Below are 15,304 nucleotides of genomic sequence, written 5' to 3' on the forward strand. Positions count from 1 at the left end.
GCTTTACAAGCTGTGCCGTATTGGTGGTCGTTCCTTCCGGGTCAAAGCGGCCGAACTCTGGAATTCTCTCCCGGTGGAGATTCGGCTGTTGGAAGACCTTCTTTCTTTCCGCAAGGCGATAAAAACTTTCCTGTTTTAAATCTTATTTTCCTACTTTTAGCTGTTGTGTTTCCTGTGGTTGTTGCGTGTTACCTTGACATGCGCCGGGACGCCCCTTGGCTGGGGCAGCTGTGCGCAGTACAAATTCACGTAACATAACATAACATAACATAGTACTGCCGTGCTCTCTATTCAGCTCTCGGCCCCCATTTTGGAAATTAGTGCAGCAGCACTTGTTGTTTCAGTGCCCAGAAAGAGACGGACCTCTGAAGATATTTTGTAACAGAGCAAGATAGTGCTCACTTTTTAGGTCTCGCAAGCGTTGCTCGCTTGCGAGATGCGTTGCAGCGCATGCGCTGCTCGCTTGCGAGATCTATAGACGTTGGTTTTCTGTCCGGTTTCTTTGGAAGTGGGGTTGGTGACCGCTCTGTCTCACTTAGGCCCTACCCCTTAGGTCTCGCCTGCGTTGCAGCGCATGCGCTGCTTGCTTTTGAGATGCGAGGAAGTGGGGTTTGGTGACCGCCCTGTCTCCCTTAGGCCCCGCCCCTTAGGTTTCACCTACGTTGTAGCCTATGAGCTGCCCGCTTGCGAGATCTATAGTCATTGGTTTTATGTCCGGTTTCTTTGGAAGTGGGGTTGATGACCGCCGTGTCTCCCTTAGGGCCCGTCCCCCTAGGTCTCGCCAGCATTGCAGCGCATGCTCTGCTCACTAGCAACATCTATAGTCGTTGGTTTTCTGTCCAGTTTCTTTGGAAGTGGGTTTGATGACCGCCCTGTCTCCCTTTGGCCCCACCCCTTAGGTCTCGTCTGCGTTGCAGCGCATGCGCTGCTCGATCTATAGTCGTTGGCTTTCTGTCCGGTTTCTTTGGAAGTGGGGTTGGTGACCGCCCTGTCTCCCTTAGGCCACGACCACTCGCCTTAGCGTTGCAGCGCATTCACGCCGCGTCTCTTCACGTTGTGTCCTTGTCTCCAGTACCCCATAGTATAATATTAATATGCCCGTTGTCCGTGGTTTTTTTGGACCCCCATCCCCCTGCCAGCAATCTGCTGTCCATTAATTTTCGCACCACCCTCCCCCCGCCACCACTCCGCTGTTCGTGCATTGGGGTCTTTTCACGTTTCCCCATTTTTCCAAAATGGAGAGCTTTTGGAAACTGGCACTTTACAGGAATTAAGTATTATATGCACAAGCACTGGCAAGGTCAATAGCTCTGGCTTTGTTATATTGCATGCACACAGAGACTAACAGGTACACTGCAGGGATGTTGAGATTATACATACAGGCACACGCCCACCCCTCTGCCGCCCTTGCGACCCCTGGCACCAGCTTGCATTGCTGCAGACGTAGCACCTTCTCCGAAGCAGACCTCACACTGACTCTCCCAGCAGGGGCGCTGTAACCTGGCAGACCTCGGAGCTGCAGCACCCCCTGATAGCCTTCGAGGAGCTAAGCTGGATAATATAAGTCATGAAGAGGCCCTGGCTGTAAATTTCTTGCAACACTTTCTGTATTTCAAAGACAGGGTTTCAAATGTCGGTCTGACTCCTGTGATTAACAGCTTCTAATTTGTCTAATGAGGAGGACTGTGTTGTCCCTTCACCATCATCACAATAATGTCAATTCGGTTTCATGCAATCTTTTAAATCCATAAAAGTGCTTGGCACACAAGAGTCAGACATGGGATTGTTTACGGTATGGAAACGTTTTCAAACACTTGTTAAAAAACCATTTGCTTAATTTATTAGCGCATCCGGGAAACCGACTCGACAGAAAGTAAAAACCACACAACAACACTGAGCACAACGCGGGAGCTGAGAGCACAGCAGTGTGTGCAACAGCCCGCCTAAGTGCCAGCGCACTTCACGCCTCATCATCATCCGAGAAGGGCTGACTTGGGAAGTGGGTGGACAGGGTTCACCTCCTGTTTAGGGCAGTATGAACCAGGGTTCACCTCCTGTTTAAGGCATTATGAACCGGGGTTCACCTCCTGTTTAGGGCAGTATGACCCAGTGCCTCTGTGCACCTTCTCCGTTTGCGACCCTGACAGTCTCCTGGTTACTTTCAGAGTATTTTATGTTTAAGGCTTCCCTTCATCTTTCCTTCTGCTCACGGCTCTGTTTGTTTTGCACAGCGGGCAATTTCATTGGTGATACTACTGTGTGATTCATTGTCCCTCAGCTGCTGTGTGAGAGCCTGGCCCTGGTCACTCAGTCCTGTCTCTGGGGTGCGTGGGTTCCTTGTTATAAGCAGGCTTTCAGGAACAAAGCACTCAAATGCTGTCCTCAAAACAACTTAATCCAAAGTGTAAATTAATGAAACAACAACTACACCGTCCTCATTATTACCCACTGTAAGAAAACAACAACTATTGGGGAACCCCGAACACCCAATCTTATGAGAAATAATGAGGGAGTGAAGCCTCAAGTTTACACTCAATAGAAGAATGAGGTCATGCAGCCACTGTTCATTGGTCACAGCTCCTTTGGATGGGGAGGTTTCATCGATTGGTAATTCCACTTTGGCTTAAGCTCTCTTACAGACCACAGGAGCATCAGCCTTTATACTCACTCTGATGTGCAGGAATGAGCCCTTACTAAGGCTAGGGCTGAGGTTTCCTCTTCTGTTGTTGAGGTACCTAAGCCAGGGTACTGCTGTCGAGGCACTTACGTCCAGGTTCTGTTGTTGAGGCACTTAGGCCAGGGTTCTGATGTCGAGAAACCTAGACCAGGGTTCTGCTGTTGAGGAGCTTAGGGCTGGATTCTGCTGTTGAGGCACTTAGGCCAGGGTTATGCTGTCGGGGCACTTAGGCCAGGGTTCTGCTGTTGAGGCACTTAGGGCTGGGTACTGCTGCCGAGACACTTAGGCCTAGGGTCTGCTGTTCAGATACTTAGGGCCGGGTTCTGCTGTTGAGGCACTTAGTGACCGGTTCTGTTTTAAGGCACTTTGGGCCATGTTCTGCTGTTGAGGTACCTAGGGTGGCCATCACGTCAGATGCAACCAAGCCGCCTCTTACAACCATGTAGCAAAGACAACCCAAAAAGCACGCACTATATGTTTTGGAAAACATACGCGCGTGGCTGACAAGTTTTTACCCATTGTGCGACTTTGCAATTTTTCACTGTACTAAAGTGTGACATTTCAGTGCCTTTTTCATGACACACTAGGGGAAACATCGTATTCCCATAAAATGAAGTAGAATCAAAGTTATTACTATTTTAAATTACCACCGTTTGTGACACTTGTGAAGTAGAAAGACCCCTAAAACAACCCTTCCCTTGACATGCCCCCCATTTCAAACAGAATGGTTGTGGATAATTTTGTGGAATAACAACAAATAAAGCATCTAAAACCAGCGTTTAAATGTGTCCTGAATCACTCATGGTATAAACCTTATCCACAAAAATTGCTTTTCGCGCTGCTCAGAAAGGCTTTGCAGGGCTGTCCGGGCCCCACTGGGTCTTCACAGCCTGGGTAAATACAACTCTGGGCACCGAATGTACTCTTGTTACCAAGGCTGTATGACTCACGACTTAGGGGTAGAGGCTAGGCTGAGAGGCACTGCCTTTGGACATGGGGGTGGTGAGAATTAAACTTTTGGTACCTTTGTGTGGTGGCCCGAGAGACCGAGGGAAAGAGAGAGCCAGTGTGTGTGCAGGTTTTTTTGATTTGTGTTATTTTTTTTATAGGACTGTTCTCAACTTTAAATCGTACAACCAATTGAAACATTTACACAAGCATTTGCAATGCAATAGGTCTCGCATTTACATGAGTTTGAGCTAGTGGCATTGTAAATGACAATACCTTTTACTTATGTTTTTGTTTTTAAAACATAAATAAAAGGCATTGTCATTTACAATGCCCACAGCTCAAGCTTGCGTAAATGCGAGACCTATTGCGTTGCAAATGCTTGTTCTTCTGCTCTTTGGTGTCAGTCTCTGTAGAGATGAAGGCTCGCAGGGACAACCTGGAAAAATTAAGGGGAACACCACGCTGGCCCACTAGGCAATTTCTTCCCAGTGGGATTTCCACAAGCAGCAAATTATATGCTATGTGTGCCCGGTCACAGCACCACACTTCTCTCAGTTTTTTTCTGGCCCCAATAGGCCATTTAAATCGATAATGGGCTCATTTTGCTCATAGTGGCAAGCTCCAGAATTCATTAGTGGCCTCTATGCCTTTAACCTCTCTTTTGCGCCTAGGAGTTACTTTCTTCTTTGCTCCTCCTCCACGGAGAAAGAGCTCAGGGTCTGCCTTTAAGTTCCTACCCATGACATACTTCTTGTTCAGCACCTGGTGTTCTCTTCAGACTGGAGACACCTCCAGCTGCACCCCACAGGGACAATACCCTTCCTGTATGCACTCTTCGGGTCTCACGGTCTCATTCGTACAATATGAGGGGCACTGAAGAGGGCTACCCCTCAAGGGAATTCTTCTCCTCCAGGTTCCTATAACAGGTCCAAACCTCTATTGCCCCTCAGTGGGTGCAAAGGGGCCAGTGCCACTGGCCCTGGGGAGTTAGATTCACGGAGTCCCATTCTTTCCTAGTTCAGAGTGTCCCAGCTTTCCAGACAGGGGTCAGGTCTTCTTCAGGGTCCTGCAAAATCCATTGTTCCTCTCCTTTGTGCAGGGGGTTTTAAGGGAGAGTTGAATGTTCCAGAAGGTGGGCACCTTTGACCAATCTTGGGATAACACATCATCACTCTACCCCTTTGCCACCCTTCTGAACAGCATTTTGGGACATTACAATATGGCGACTGGAAGTTGTCTGTTGAAAGACTACTCGTAAGACTGTGAAATCACAACCCTAGCTGCCGGGTTCCTTCCTCCAAAAGACAGAGGGGAAGCCTTCCTGTGATTGACTCCAGAGGTCTTGCCTTCTGCACACTAGTCCTACTCGCTGAGCCCACACGTGCAAATGCATGTGTTCACATATAGTCAATCCTCATAGAGGTCAGCTGCAAGAGAACAGCGTGGACAGTGCTCCACTGGGATGACTTATCTTTTACAACCACATTAACTCTAATAATAGAAACAAAACACGTGCCCAGAAACAAGTCCCTGGAATGCTAATGAAGTACAAATTGGCAAATCGAAGCATCAGCGTGATTCCTCAAGTTAGCTAGAGGGTTCAGAGATGCCCACAACAAAGGAGCCAAATGCATCAAGTCTCATTAGGCTAAACTGTACAAACATTAAAATGGAAAGGGAAGATAGGATAAATGACACTTGTCACAATTTATCACTTCATACGTTAAGAAAATGCATACATCAGTTCCATAGATGAGGAAGTCACTAGTTAAAGCATGACACCAAATCCGACATTTATCATCAAGTGCTGGGAAGAGGCGCGTCTCTCGTTCTTCCTGACTATCCAATCCTTCACTTTCAATCTGCAAAAAAAAGATTAAAATTCATAGTGAGTCACGGTAAATGAATACTTATCAAACAGAAAAGATCAGCCCGCATACAAACAAAGCTGCAGCATGGTATAAAAACTACAAAACATCTGTCTTTGACAATGCATTTCCAGACCCAGAACAGAGTCTTCATTCGTTTACAATAGCAATGTCTCTTGTAGCTCTGAAGGCAGTGTGGTAACAAAAGCCTACAGATAAGCATAAATCAAGAAGGTTCATTCATATATAGAGTTATAAGGCTGCACCATCCTAGGTATAAGTGGCTCGCCCAGTGCCATTTTGTTTTGCATTCTGATACTTGTAGCTGTTCATTATCTCAACAGAGGACTATATATACACCAGATTGAACTGTTAAGGTAAGTTCCTCAGACATTTATGATTAAGAGCCTAGTCATCCCTACATCATTGGAGAAACACAACTCTGTTTTTTAAAGTTGTTGGTTGTTTATGCCTGTTGCAGGTGCAGTTGAAAGACAACAACATTAATGAAATGGGGACAGACCTTCAAAAAAGGATGAGGCATATTCTACAAATTTCAGGTAAGGTATAATTGGTTCTTGCAACGAATCAGGCCTCAAATGATCACTATATTACATAGGATTAGGCACATTGGGCTAAATAGATTAAAATCAAAAGAAGTCTGTACCGATATGGGATGAGTATCTGTTCCTTACTATAGGAAGCTGGACTTCTTTGCACATGTCCCCGCACTTCAAGTGCTAGATGCTGTTTTTTCAGCTCTCACAGTGCTCTGAAGTCGGATAATCAGGCTCCATTGCCAGTGTTCATTCCCCTACAACCGAAATGTCTAATTGAAACCCAATTGGCAAGGACTTTTTCACCCTTGTAAGTTCCTATGATACCCAGGGCATGGGTACCAAAGAGGGTCCATATGGGCTGCAGCAGTTATTACGCCACTTAAAGGGACCCCCACAATAATGACATGCAAAATGCCATTGCAGGATGCGTGAAATGGTGCAAGTCCTACTGAAAACACAACATTGCACACAGCCTGTCTGCAATGCCAAAGTAAACTGCAGGTACTATATGCAAGTTACCCCTACTGCAGACTTTAAGAGCCCTAAGGCAGGGTGCATTACAGCACATGTGAGGACATATCTGCCTGAACAGATATGCCCCTGTGATGTATAGTTCTATTACAAGATATTGCAAGTGAACAGGGAAGCCATCTTATGGTATGTACTGGGCACTGGTCATTACGAGTTACCCAGTTACATGGCTTCCCTGAAACCTATGGTGTTTGGTCCAATTTTCATAATATTTTTGTACTGATGCCAGCACTAGATGTATTATGACATGCACCCAGGGGGCACCTTAGAGGTACCTCCTGAAAACTCACCAGTCTTCTAGTGTGCTATCTGACTGGATCCTTCCAGCCTGTCACCACAGATGCATTTCTGACCCCCAGCAGGTGAGACCCCATGCTCTCAGGAGGTTAGGAACAATGCCTGCACTGGCAGGAAGTGTTATCACTATTCATAGCTATGAAAATAGCTATGCAAGGAGGCATGTTACACCTCCAGGCTAGTCACACCCTCTAAGGTGGACTATCTGAAGTGTACACGGACATTAGGATTCCACCATCTTCATTTTGGTGGAATTAGAAACTTTGGGACAGGGTTAAGCCCGCTCCCCACAGGAAGTGTTCATATAGGGGGTTTAGTGACCCCAAGGGTAAGTAGTAACCCATTACCCTTCACTCCCCTTAACCCCCCTAAATACAGTATTTAGAAGCCCCCCTTACACCAGGAACTCAGATTCCATTAAATGAAGAAAGAGGACAAACAGCCGAAGAAGCAAGAACTGCGGACTGCTGGTGGACTTTGGAGCCAAACCCTGCCTGCCTACCTGCTCCTGTCTTGATAATTGCAACACCACGTCTCATCTTGCAGCTATGCATCCTTAAAAAGCCTCGGAGGGCCTCCAGCACTTCGCCAAGCCATCAGCGTCTACCATGAAGTGGAAGAGCCACTTCCCTTCAGCCTGCATTTACGACCGCAATGTCCGGTTCACCATTTTGCTGTTCACTAGGTTCACCAACACAGCAGACACCCAGGAAGAGGACACCTCACTCCTAGATGTCAGATCCGTCTCTCCACCAAGTGAGAAGACACCAGGAACAACCGGAGCCGCCCGCACTAATATCCAGGGTACCGGAACCCTTGCAGCAACCAAAACTTGTTTGAGCCCAATCCAGACTCCAACGCCGCAGAGACCGAGCAGCCGACAAGGGACATCAACACCATAGAGACCGGCACAGAGAGTGGCCAAGTCGTCCTGTTTTGTCTCTCTTTTGAATGTCTAACAGAGACTCATTGGGGCCTTTGATGCACAGGACCAGCCAATCTAAACCCTCTGTACCCGAGCTTCCCGGCCCAGGTTCACAACAACCGACGGCGTTCCCCTGCTCCCAGGAGCCCTATTAAGCGAGCCCCCTGTTTGGAGCTTCTGGACTTGTCCCCAAGTCCCTCCCACCCGCAGCCTGTTTCTAGGTGGGCCCCTCTTTGCCTACAGTGTAGCGTGCAAGGCTACCAACCCGTCCAGCAACTCTGCACCCGGGCACACTCCATGGTAGGTAAACTTGAACTGCTGGCGGTACTTTGGACCGTTGCCCCTTAAGTACTTAAGGATACCTCTGCATACCATTTGCAAATGCCCGTAAGCAGTATATGCCTTTCTCCAAAGGAAAGGATTAACGCGTATAAACGTATTTGAGTGAACTTTCTTACTTACCTACAAAAACTGATAAACGGAAAAGTACTTAACCCATAGCAAAGTTCTTGGTGTTTCTAAATTGGTCTTAAGTGTCTTCTTGAGTGCATGTCTCATCTATTAACTCGCAGGGTGTGAGCAACAAATGCATTAATACCTGTGATAAGCCTGAAGTGCTTGCCCATGCTACCAAAAATGAGAGTTCTGCTTGGAGGCCCAATATGTGTTTCGTCCAGGAGCTGGCAAGTACTTAACCCATACCAAAGTTCTTGGTGTTTCTAAATTGGTCTCGAGTGTCTTCTTGAGTGCATGTCTCATCTATTAACTCGGAGGGTGTGAGCAATAAATGCATTAACACTACCTGTGATAAGCTTGAAGTGCTTGCCCACGCTACCAAAAATGAAAGTTCTGCTTGGAGGCCCAATATGTGTTTCATCCAGGAACTGGCACCGTTGAACAAACCTTATATCTTCTCAAAAGTTCAGGAAAGTACGTCCAAACCAAGGGGGGAGGCCTTACATTTGGCGTTTATGGACATCTCTATCGCTATTGACTTGGTGGACAGGGAAAAGTTATGGCTGTTGATGGGAAAAGCCAGGATTGAACCGGCTTTGATTGATCTTCCTAAAAGACTCAATTGGAATACCAAGGCTAAGATGCATTTTGATAAAAATTTAAAAAAGGCGATTGTACCGACCCTTTTTTATTCCAGCAAGGGTGTAAGACAAGGTTGCATCCTAGCTCCTTTTTTATTTCTTTTCTGCATAAATGCTCTAGAGGGAGTTAGGCGGCAAGTGGGATAGATCTATCCAGGACTGGGAACCGTACCGGCCCCGTTTTGCTTCACGTGGATGACGTGGTCTTGTTCGCTCGTACAGTAAATAGTCTCCAATTGTTACTTGACATTTTTCCAGACATTATGGGGGAACACAATCTAATAAAAATCAATCATTCTAAATAGTACTCTATGATTATTGGGCCTGAAAAAGACCAGCACTCCCCCGTATAAGATAGCTGGGTTCTACATCACGAGAGTACATAATTTTAACTATTTGGGGATCCTAATGTCAAGTGATTTAAGTTGAGACAAACCTTTCAGCCAAAGAGTAGGTATATATTGAGAGGGCTATAGATGCAATTTTTAGGTTTCAAAGCGGCTTAGGCATAAACCGATTAAAGAACTTAACACACTGTTTAGAAGCAAATACCTCTCTCAGGGAATTTATGGAGCGGGTGTTTGGGGTTACACCGTGCCAGGAAATCTCCAAGCGTTTAAGTACAATTTTCTGTGCAAATTTTTGGCAACGTCTACGAATATGGCCATCTTGGTTACACACCTGGAGTCTGGCCTCCCCTACTTGGGAGATTTAATCCAGATTGCCCTGTTACTGTTGAGGCTCAAAGTGTGGCTTTCGCCGTACACGTCTTTTTCCCAACATATAATTAAGGACTGTTTAATGCAAGATCATGCTGTGTCAATTTCTTGGCTGTCATATGTCTATAAGACTGTAACAAATTTAGGATTGCCAAACATCTTTTTTGCCCCATATGAAATCAATGGAAGTGCAAAAAATAAGGCTAAAACTACAGATTTTTATTATCGCCATCAAAAGAGAATTTAAAAAAATCAAAAATCAAACCCTCTCCACAGTTTGTCATTATTGGAATTTAAAACAAGTAGATGGTCCTGAACCTTATTTTCTTTGTGTTCAGAATTCTGAACACAGGTTTTACTTAACCTGTCTGCGATTTTTGGCAGCCAACCCTGAGCAAGGGACATAGATTCACACCCTTCCCCTTCGCACTTGAGATGGCTCCTCTAATCAATCACTTGTGCATTTTATTTTGTATGTGGCTTTTATCTCTGTCCCAGATTGCGCCTTTTGCAGCCATTGCTGCGCTCTTCTGGTTTGAGTCCTCATCATGAATGTTTTCAACGCCTCCTACTTTTAGATTCTTAATTCAGGTCCTTAGCTGTCATAAGTTATGTTCGCCAAGCCCTCAGTATTAGAAAAGTCATGAACTAAATTAAAGAGATGGCGTCTGTTTTTATCTTTTATCTATTATTTTTTAATGATATTAAATAGCTTTTTTTAAATGCTTTATTGTATTTTATGTGCATCTTAACTATTGGATTATGTATGTGTTGCTTTTGTCTTTCATGGCTTTGTGCCAAATAAAGCTTTCGAATGACTGACTGACTGACTAACTGAGAGCATTTGGGATAATTAATTTAAGCCTTGTAAGCCAATAAGGGTTGTCTGGGCGCTCTACATAGTATACTTCATTTTGGTATATTACACAAAAAGCCAGTTTCATATACTTACATCAGGAACAGTTGTATTCTATACAAGCAGGAACTTTTTATCAATCAAATCTTCCAAGCATTTTTTGTGTAGGAAAGTATGATGAGATTGAAGACCTCTTGTTTTAGTAATGTTAGAAAGATAAACCAGTAAACACTCTTTATTTGTAAGGTCTGTCCTCCAGCTAGATCTTTTCATGCAGTATAGTTGGGAGTTGAAAAAAGCCCACACAACTGACTCCAATAAAGCATGGTCCCAAATGGCATAATAATGAACTCTGAACTAATAGCCTGCAACTGGATCCTGATTGGCAAATGCCTCATTTGACCAGATTATTCCAGTACTGTTCTAAGATTACTGAATCAGTTGCTGCGTACACATCGTTTCATATACAATTTACTTGATAGGTCCCCGGTGATTTCCATGTCTTTCGATGTGTCTCAGATGTATCTCAAAAGAGGAATACACAAAAGATGTGGGATTTGTATGACCTTTTGTCACACAATGTGCCAAGCAATTTATCACAAGTCTTCACAGTAATGCTCAGTTAGATTGAATTATGATTTCTTACAGACTTCACATTATGACATGTTTCTGTTGTAGTTTACTTTGAATGAGCTGTTGGGTTGGGGGGATGGAGACACTTGCAACTCATTACTACAGATATACATGTCTTTTCATTCGTTTGGGTGTCTGATTTTCCATGGTTCTGAGTGGGAAGGCTGGAATTGAGGTGCAGCTTTTGATGTGGAATCACTGTTAGTTCTAACAGTGTGGTGAACCATGGATCACAAGCCCATGTGAGAGCAACTAAAATCAGTGTGAGTGATGTGTCCCTGAACCAGAAACGGAAGGAGAGGAAGAGGTGGAAAAGCGTAAGGATATATCCATGACCAGTTCATCCATACAGCATTACCTTTGGATAGAGGCTGTGGAAACCTGGAGGCAACGTTTGGGCATTTTGAGTTGTCTGCTATGGTGAACAGGTCTATTTGTGGGAATCCCCATTATTGGAAGTATGGAACAGAACCTGTGGCTGAAGTTCCCATTTTTTTTTGTTGCTGCATCCTGCTGAGGAGGTCGGCAATTTGATTGTTCACACCTGGGAGATGCTCTACCAGAACATGAATTCGGTGAATTGCCCAACGCCAAGGGCTCTGAGAGAGGCGTGACAGTTATAGAGAATGTGTCCCCCCCCTGTTTTCGTACATAGTACATGGCGGTCATATTGTCCTTGCGGACTAGGACAACTTTCCCTTTGCGGTGAGGTTAACAGCTTTTAGTGCTAGATACACAGCTAGAAGCTCTAGGGAGTTGATGTGGAGACTTTTGTGCTTGTTCTCCCATAGACCCCGAATTGTTAGAATCCGTAGATGGGCACTCCAACCTGTGAGAGATAGTATGATCTGTGGAACAGGGTCGATGAAGGGAAAAGAGCGATGGGTGCGGCTGTCTACCAATACTAGATCTGTTAATTGGCCCTGTGATTGATTCCACTGACGTGCTCAGCATTCCTATAGGGAACGCATGTGTAATCCTGTGTGAGGCACTTTTGCGATGCATGATGCCATCATCCCAGTAGCTTCCTAAAAGACCTGACTGTTAAGTATTTGTTGGTTTGAAATTGTAGTAACAGAGTTTGAAGATTTCGAACCCTGGCTGAATTGGGAGAGGCTAGAGCTGTGTGACTGTTTAGAGTCGCTCCAAGATAGGACTGTATTTGTGAGGGTTGAAGGTCGGACTTTTGCATATTGACTGTAAATCCCAATTGATGGAGATGGTGTCTGAGTGTGTTGCAACCACTTTTGCTGTGTACTGGCTTTGATGAGCCAATCGTATGGATATGAGAAGACATGAATTTGTTGTCTTCTGAGATGTGCTGCTACTACTGCTAGACATTTTGTGAACTATCTGGGTGCAGTAGTAACTCCGAATGGGAGTACTTAGAACTGACAATGATTTCCTACTATCACAAATCTGAGATATTTACCATACATAAAGTCACCTCGCTGTGTGGACATAAAGTCGCCTAGCTGTAGAAGTGGGAGCACTTGTCGAAGCGTAACCATTGGGAAATGTTCTGACAGTATGTACAGGTTTAAAATACTTCTAATATTGGTCTTCGGGACCCAGCATTTTGGGGATTCGGAAGTACAGTGAGTAAACACCTGACACTTGGTGTTGTAATGGAACTGGTTCTATAGCTTATTTCATTAAAAGAGCTTGTACTTCTTGTTTGAGGAGCTGTAGGTGCTGTAACGAATGTTTGTGAATGCGAGGTGGAATATTGGAAGGATTGCTGATAAGCTCCAGGCAATAACCATGCTGGATAATGTCTAATATCTATTTGTCTGGTGTTATTGATTGCCAAATGGGAAAAAAATTTTGAAGTCTTCCCCCAACAGGTGTAAACTGATCTTGGGGAATTATAGGTAAGTGACTGCTTATTGGGAGATGGGGAGGTACGTTTTGGTGTGCCTTTACCTCTACCCTTGACATTGTTTCCTCTGTACCCACCTCTATAGAAACCTCTAGATGGAGAGGGTTGAGTGTTAGATTTATATGAGGAGGCATTAGGGTCTGAGGAATTACCTTTGGATCCTCCTCTATAGAATAAGCGACAAAAGGAGCATCTGTTAGATGGAGACTGAATTGCTCCCATAGATTTTGCTACCTCTGTCATTTTTCATTTTTTCGAGTGCCTCATCTACTTGAGGTCCAAAAATGTGTTCTTTGTAAAAAGGAATATTGACAATAAATTGCTGAACCTCCAGTTTAAACCCAAAAGCCATGCATGTCATCTGAGGAGAATGCTGGTGTTAAATCCCCTTGCTGCAGTGTCCGCAGCATCTAGAGCACATCTAATGGAAGAATTAGAGCACATCTAATAGCTTACCTTCTTGCACTAATTTCTGTGCTCTTTTATGCTCATCTGGGACATATTGGAGCAGGTCTTCCATTTCGTCCCAGTGGGCCCTATCATGTCGGGCAAATAAGCCTTGTGTGTTGGCAATTAGCCATTGGTTAGCGGATTCACCAGCTACTCTTTTACCAGATGCATCTATTAATTTAGACTCCTTGTCTGGAGGAGGTGCATCTGCTGAAGTCTTTGAATTTGCTCTTTGAGAGCATTAGATACTACTACAGAATCTAAAGGTAATTATCCCTTAATAAAAATGGGATCAGATGGTGGAGGTTTGTATTTTTTATCAACCCTAGGTTTTAATACACGTGCACGTACAGAGTCTTCAAATATGTCATTGGCATGCCTCATTATGCCTTTTAACATAGGCAAACTGTGACTTGTTCTATGTGTCTAACCTAGTGTCTTAAACAAAAAGTCTTCTTCTAAAGACTCTTTGTATAATGTAACCCAATGGTAAGATGCTGCCCTGGAAATCAACTCCTGATATGCTACGTTGTCATCAGGAGGAGATGGTTTTGCAGGATATAAATCAGGGTCATTATCCATTGGTGGATCGATATTATATGAAGAATGTCAATGTGCAGTTCCTAATTGTGAAGGAATGTTCAGATATGTTATAGAGTGCCCTCACACACCCCGGAGGATGTCATGCTTCACTCGTCGGGCCGGCGCTGCAATGCACAACGGGCACCAGCGAAGGGGCTCTTTAGCGGAGATCTTTTTTTGATGAAGCCGTTGGGTGTGTGAGGGTATGTGGACAAGGTAGCGTGATGAGTGTGCAGTGTAGTTTAAAATAGGTCTAGTGCTGCCCTTGTCATTAACTTTATTCTGGGTGTGCACTAACCTAACTCAAAACTGTGAGCCTTGCCTGGAAACAATGATCCTGCAGGGTTTATCTGGTGCAAGTGGTCAACCTGTTTCTTGCCTAAAAAAGCCCCCAGCGGGTCTGGTGTCAATTCATCAGGACCATGGTAATAAGGAGGTGATCTCGACTCTTACACTACCGCAAAGCTGGTTCTGGACGTCACGATGTAACCAGTGTTGCTGTTTTTCACCAGGTCGATTGGCCTGGAGTTCTGAGACCTGAAATGAGAGTGGTTAGGATGCAAAGTGTTCAAAACAATGAAACGTGGTTGGGATGTTGGGTAAGCCCATATGGGTCTCACCGACCTCCTAGTGAGAGGAAAAAGTGATGACTAGACTAATCCCTCATGATCGATATTATAGTCATCCCATGGGTCTGTTGGCAGTGGACTATGGTCATTATCATCATTCCCCCTATCGGGCTGCATGTGTGGAGAAACCTGAGGTGTTATGTGTTCAGGATCTGAGCCTGATAATGGTAGTAGTGGTGAAGATGGTGGAGAGGATTAGGGTAGATGGGACTGGTAGCCATGTCCTTCTTCTTTTTTAGAGGAATTTTGTAGCTAGTGCCCTCTGAGATAATCTTTCTTTTGGAAGGTGTCACACCTTTAGCCAATGTATGTCCAGTGTCTGGATTGATAGACATTTTCTTTTACTTAGGGTCCAGATTCTCCTTCATAATGTCCAGGATAGGTTCCGGAGGCTATTGAAGGGTATCTTTTATTTCGGTGCCAAAAGTTTTGGTGCCGAACCAGACTTGACCTTTTTGTTTTTTGCAGCCGAAGGTTTCAGTTCCAAAGATGTCTTTTCTCGACTCAGTGCTGAGCCGGAAGGCTTGACTGACTGTTTTGGTGCCGAGCCTGAGGGCGGGACGTTGGAAGCAGAGCCTCAGTGCTGACTATGGCCAGAAAGCAGTGGTGGTGCCAATGCCTTTGGTTTAATCGAAGAGAGTTTGAGG

General features: G+C 44.9%; 1 protein-coding gene across 2 annotated transcripts in view; it reads right to left on the reverse strand.

Moving 5' to 3' along the window:
* Positions 1-15,304, reverse strand: part of WDR19 (WD repeat domain 19) — a 740,406-nt gene that overhangs the window by 599,120 nt on the left and 125,982 nt on the right. For both annotated transcript variants that reach the window (XM_078678329.1, XM_078678328.1), the window contains exon 14: positions 5,368-5,490. In XM_078678329.1, the coding sequence (XP_078534455.1) occupies positions 5,368-5,490 (123 nt within the window). The remainder of the gene's footprint in view (positions 1-5,367; positions 5,491-15,304) is intronic.

Source organism: Lissotriton helveticus, chromosome 2_2 (genome assembly GCF_964261635.1).
Source record: "Lissotriton helveticus chromosome 2_2, aLisHel1.1, whole genome shotgun sequence".
Taxonomy (NCBI): Eukaryota; Metazoa; Chordata; class Amphibia; order Caudata; family Salamandridae; genus Lissotriton; species Lissotriton helveticus.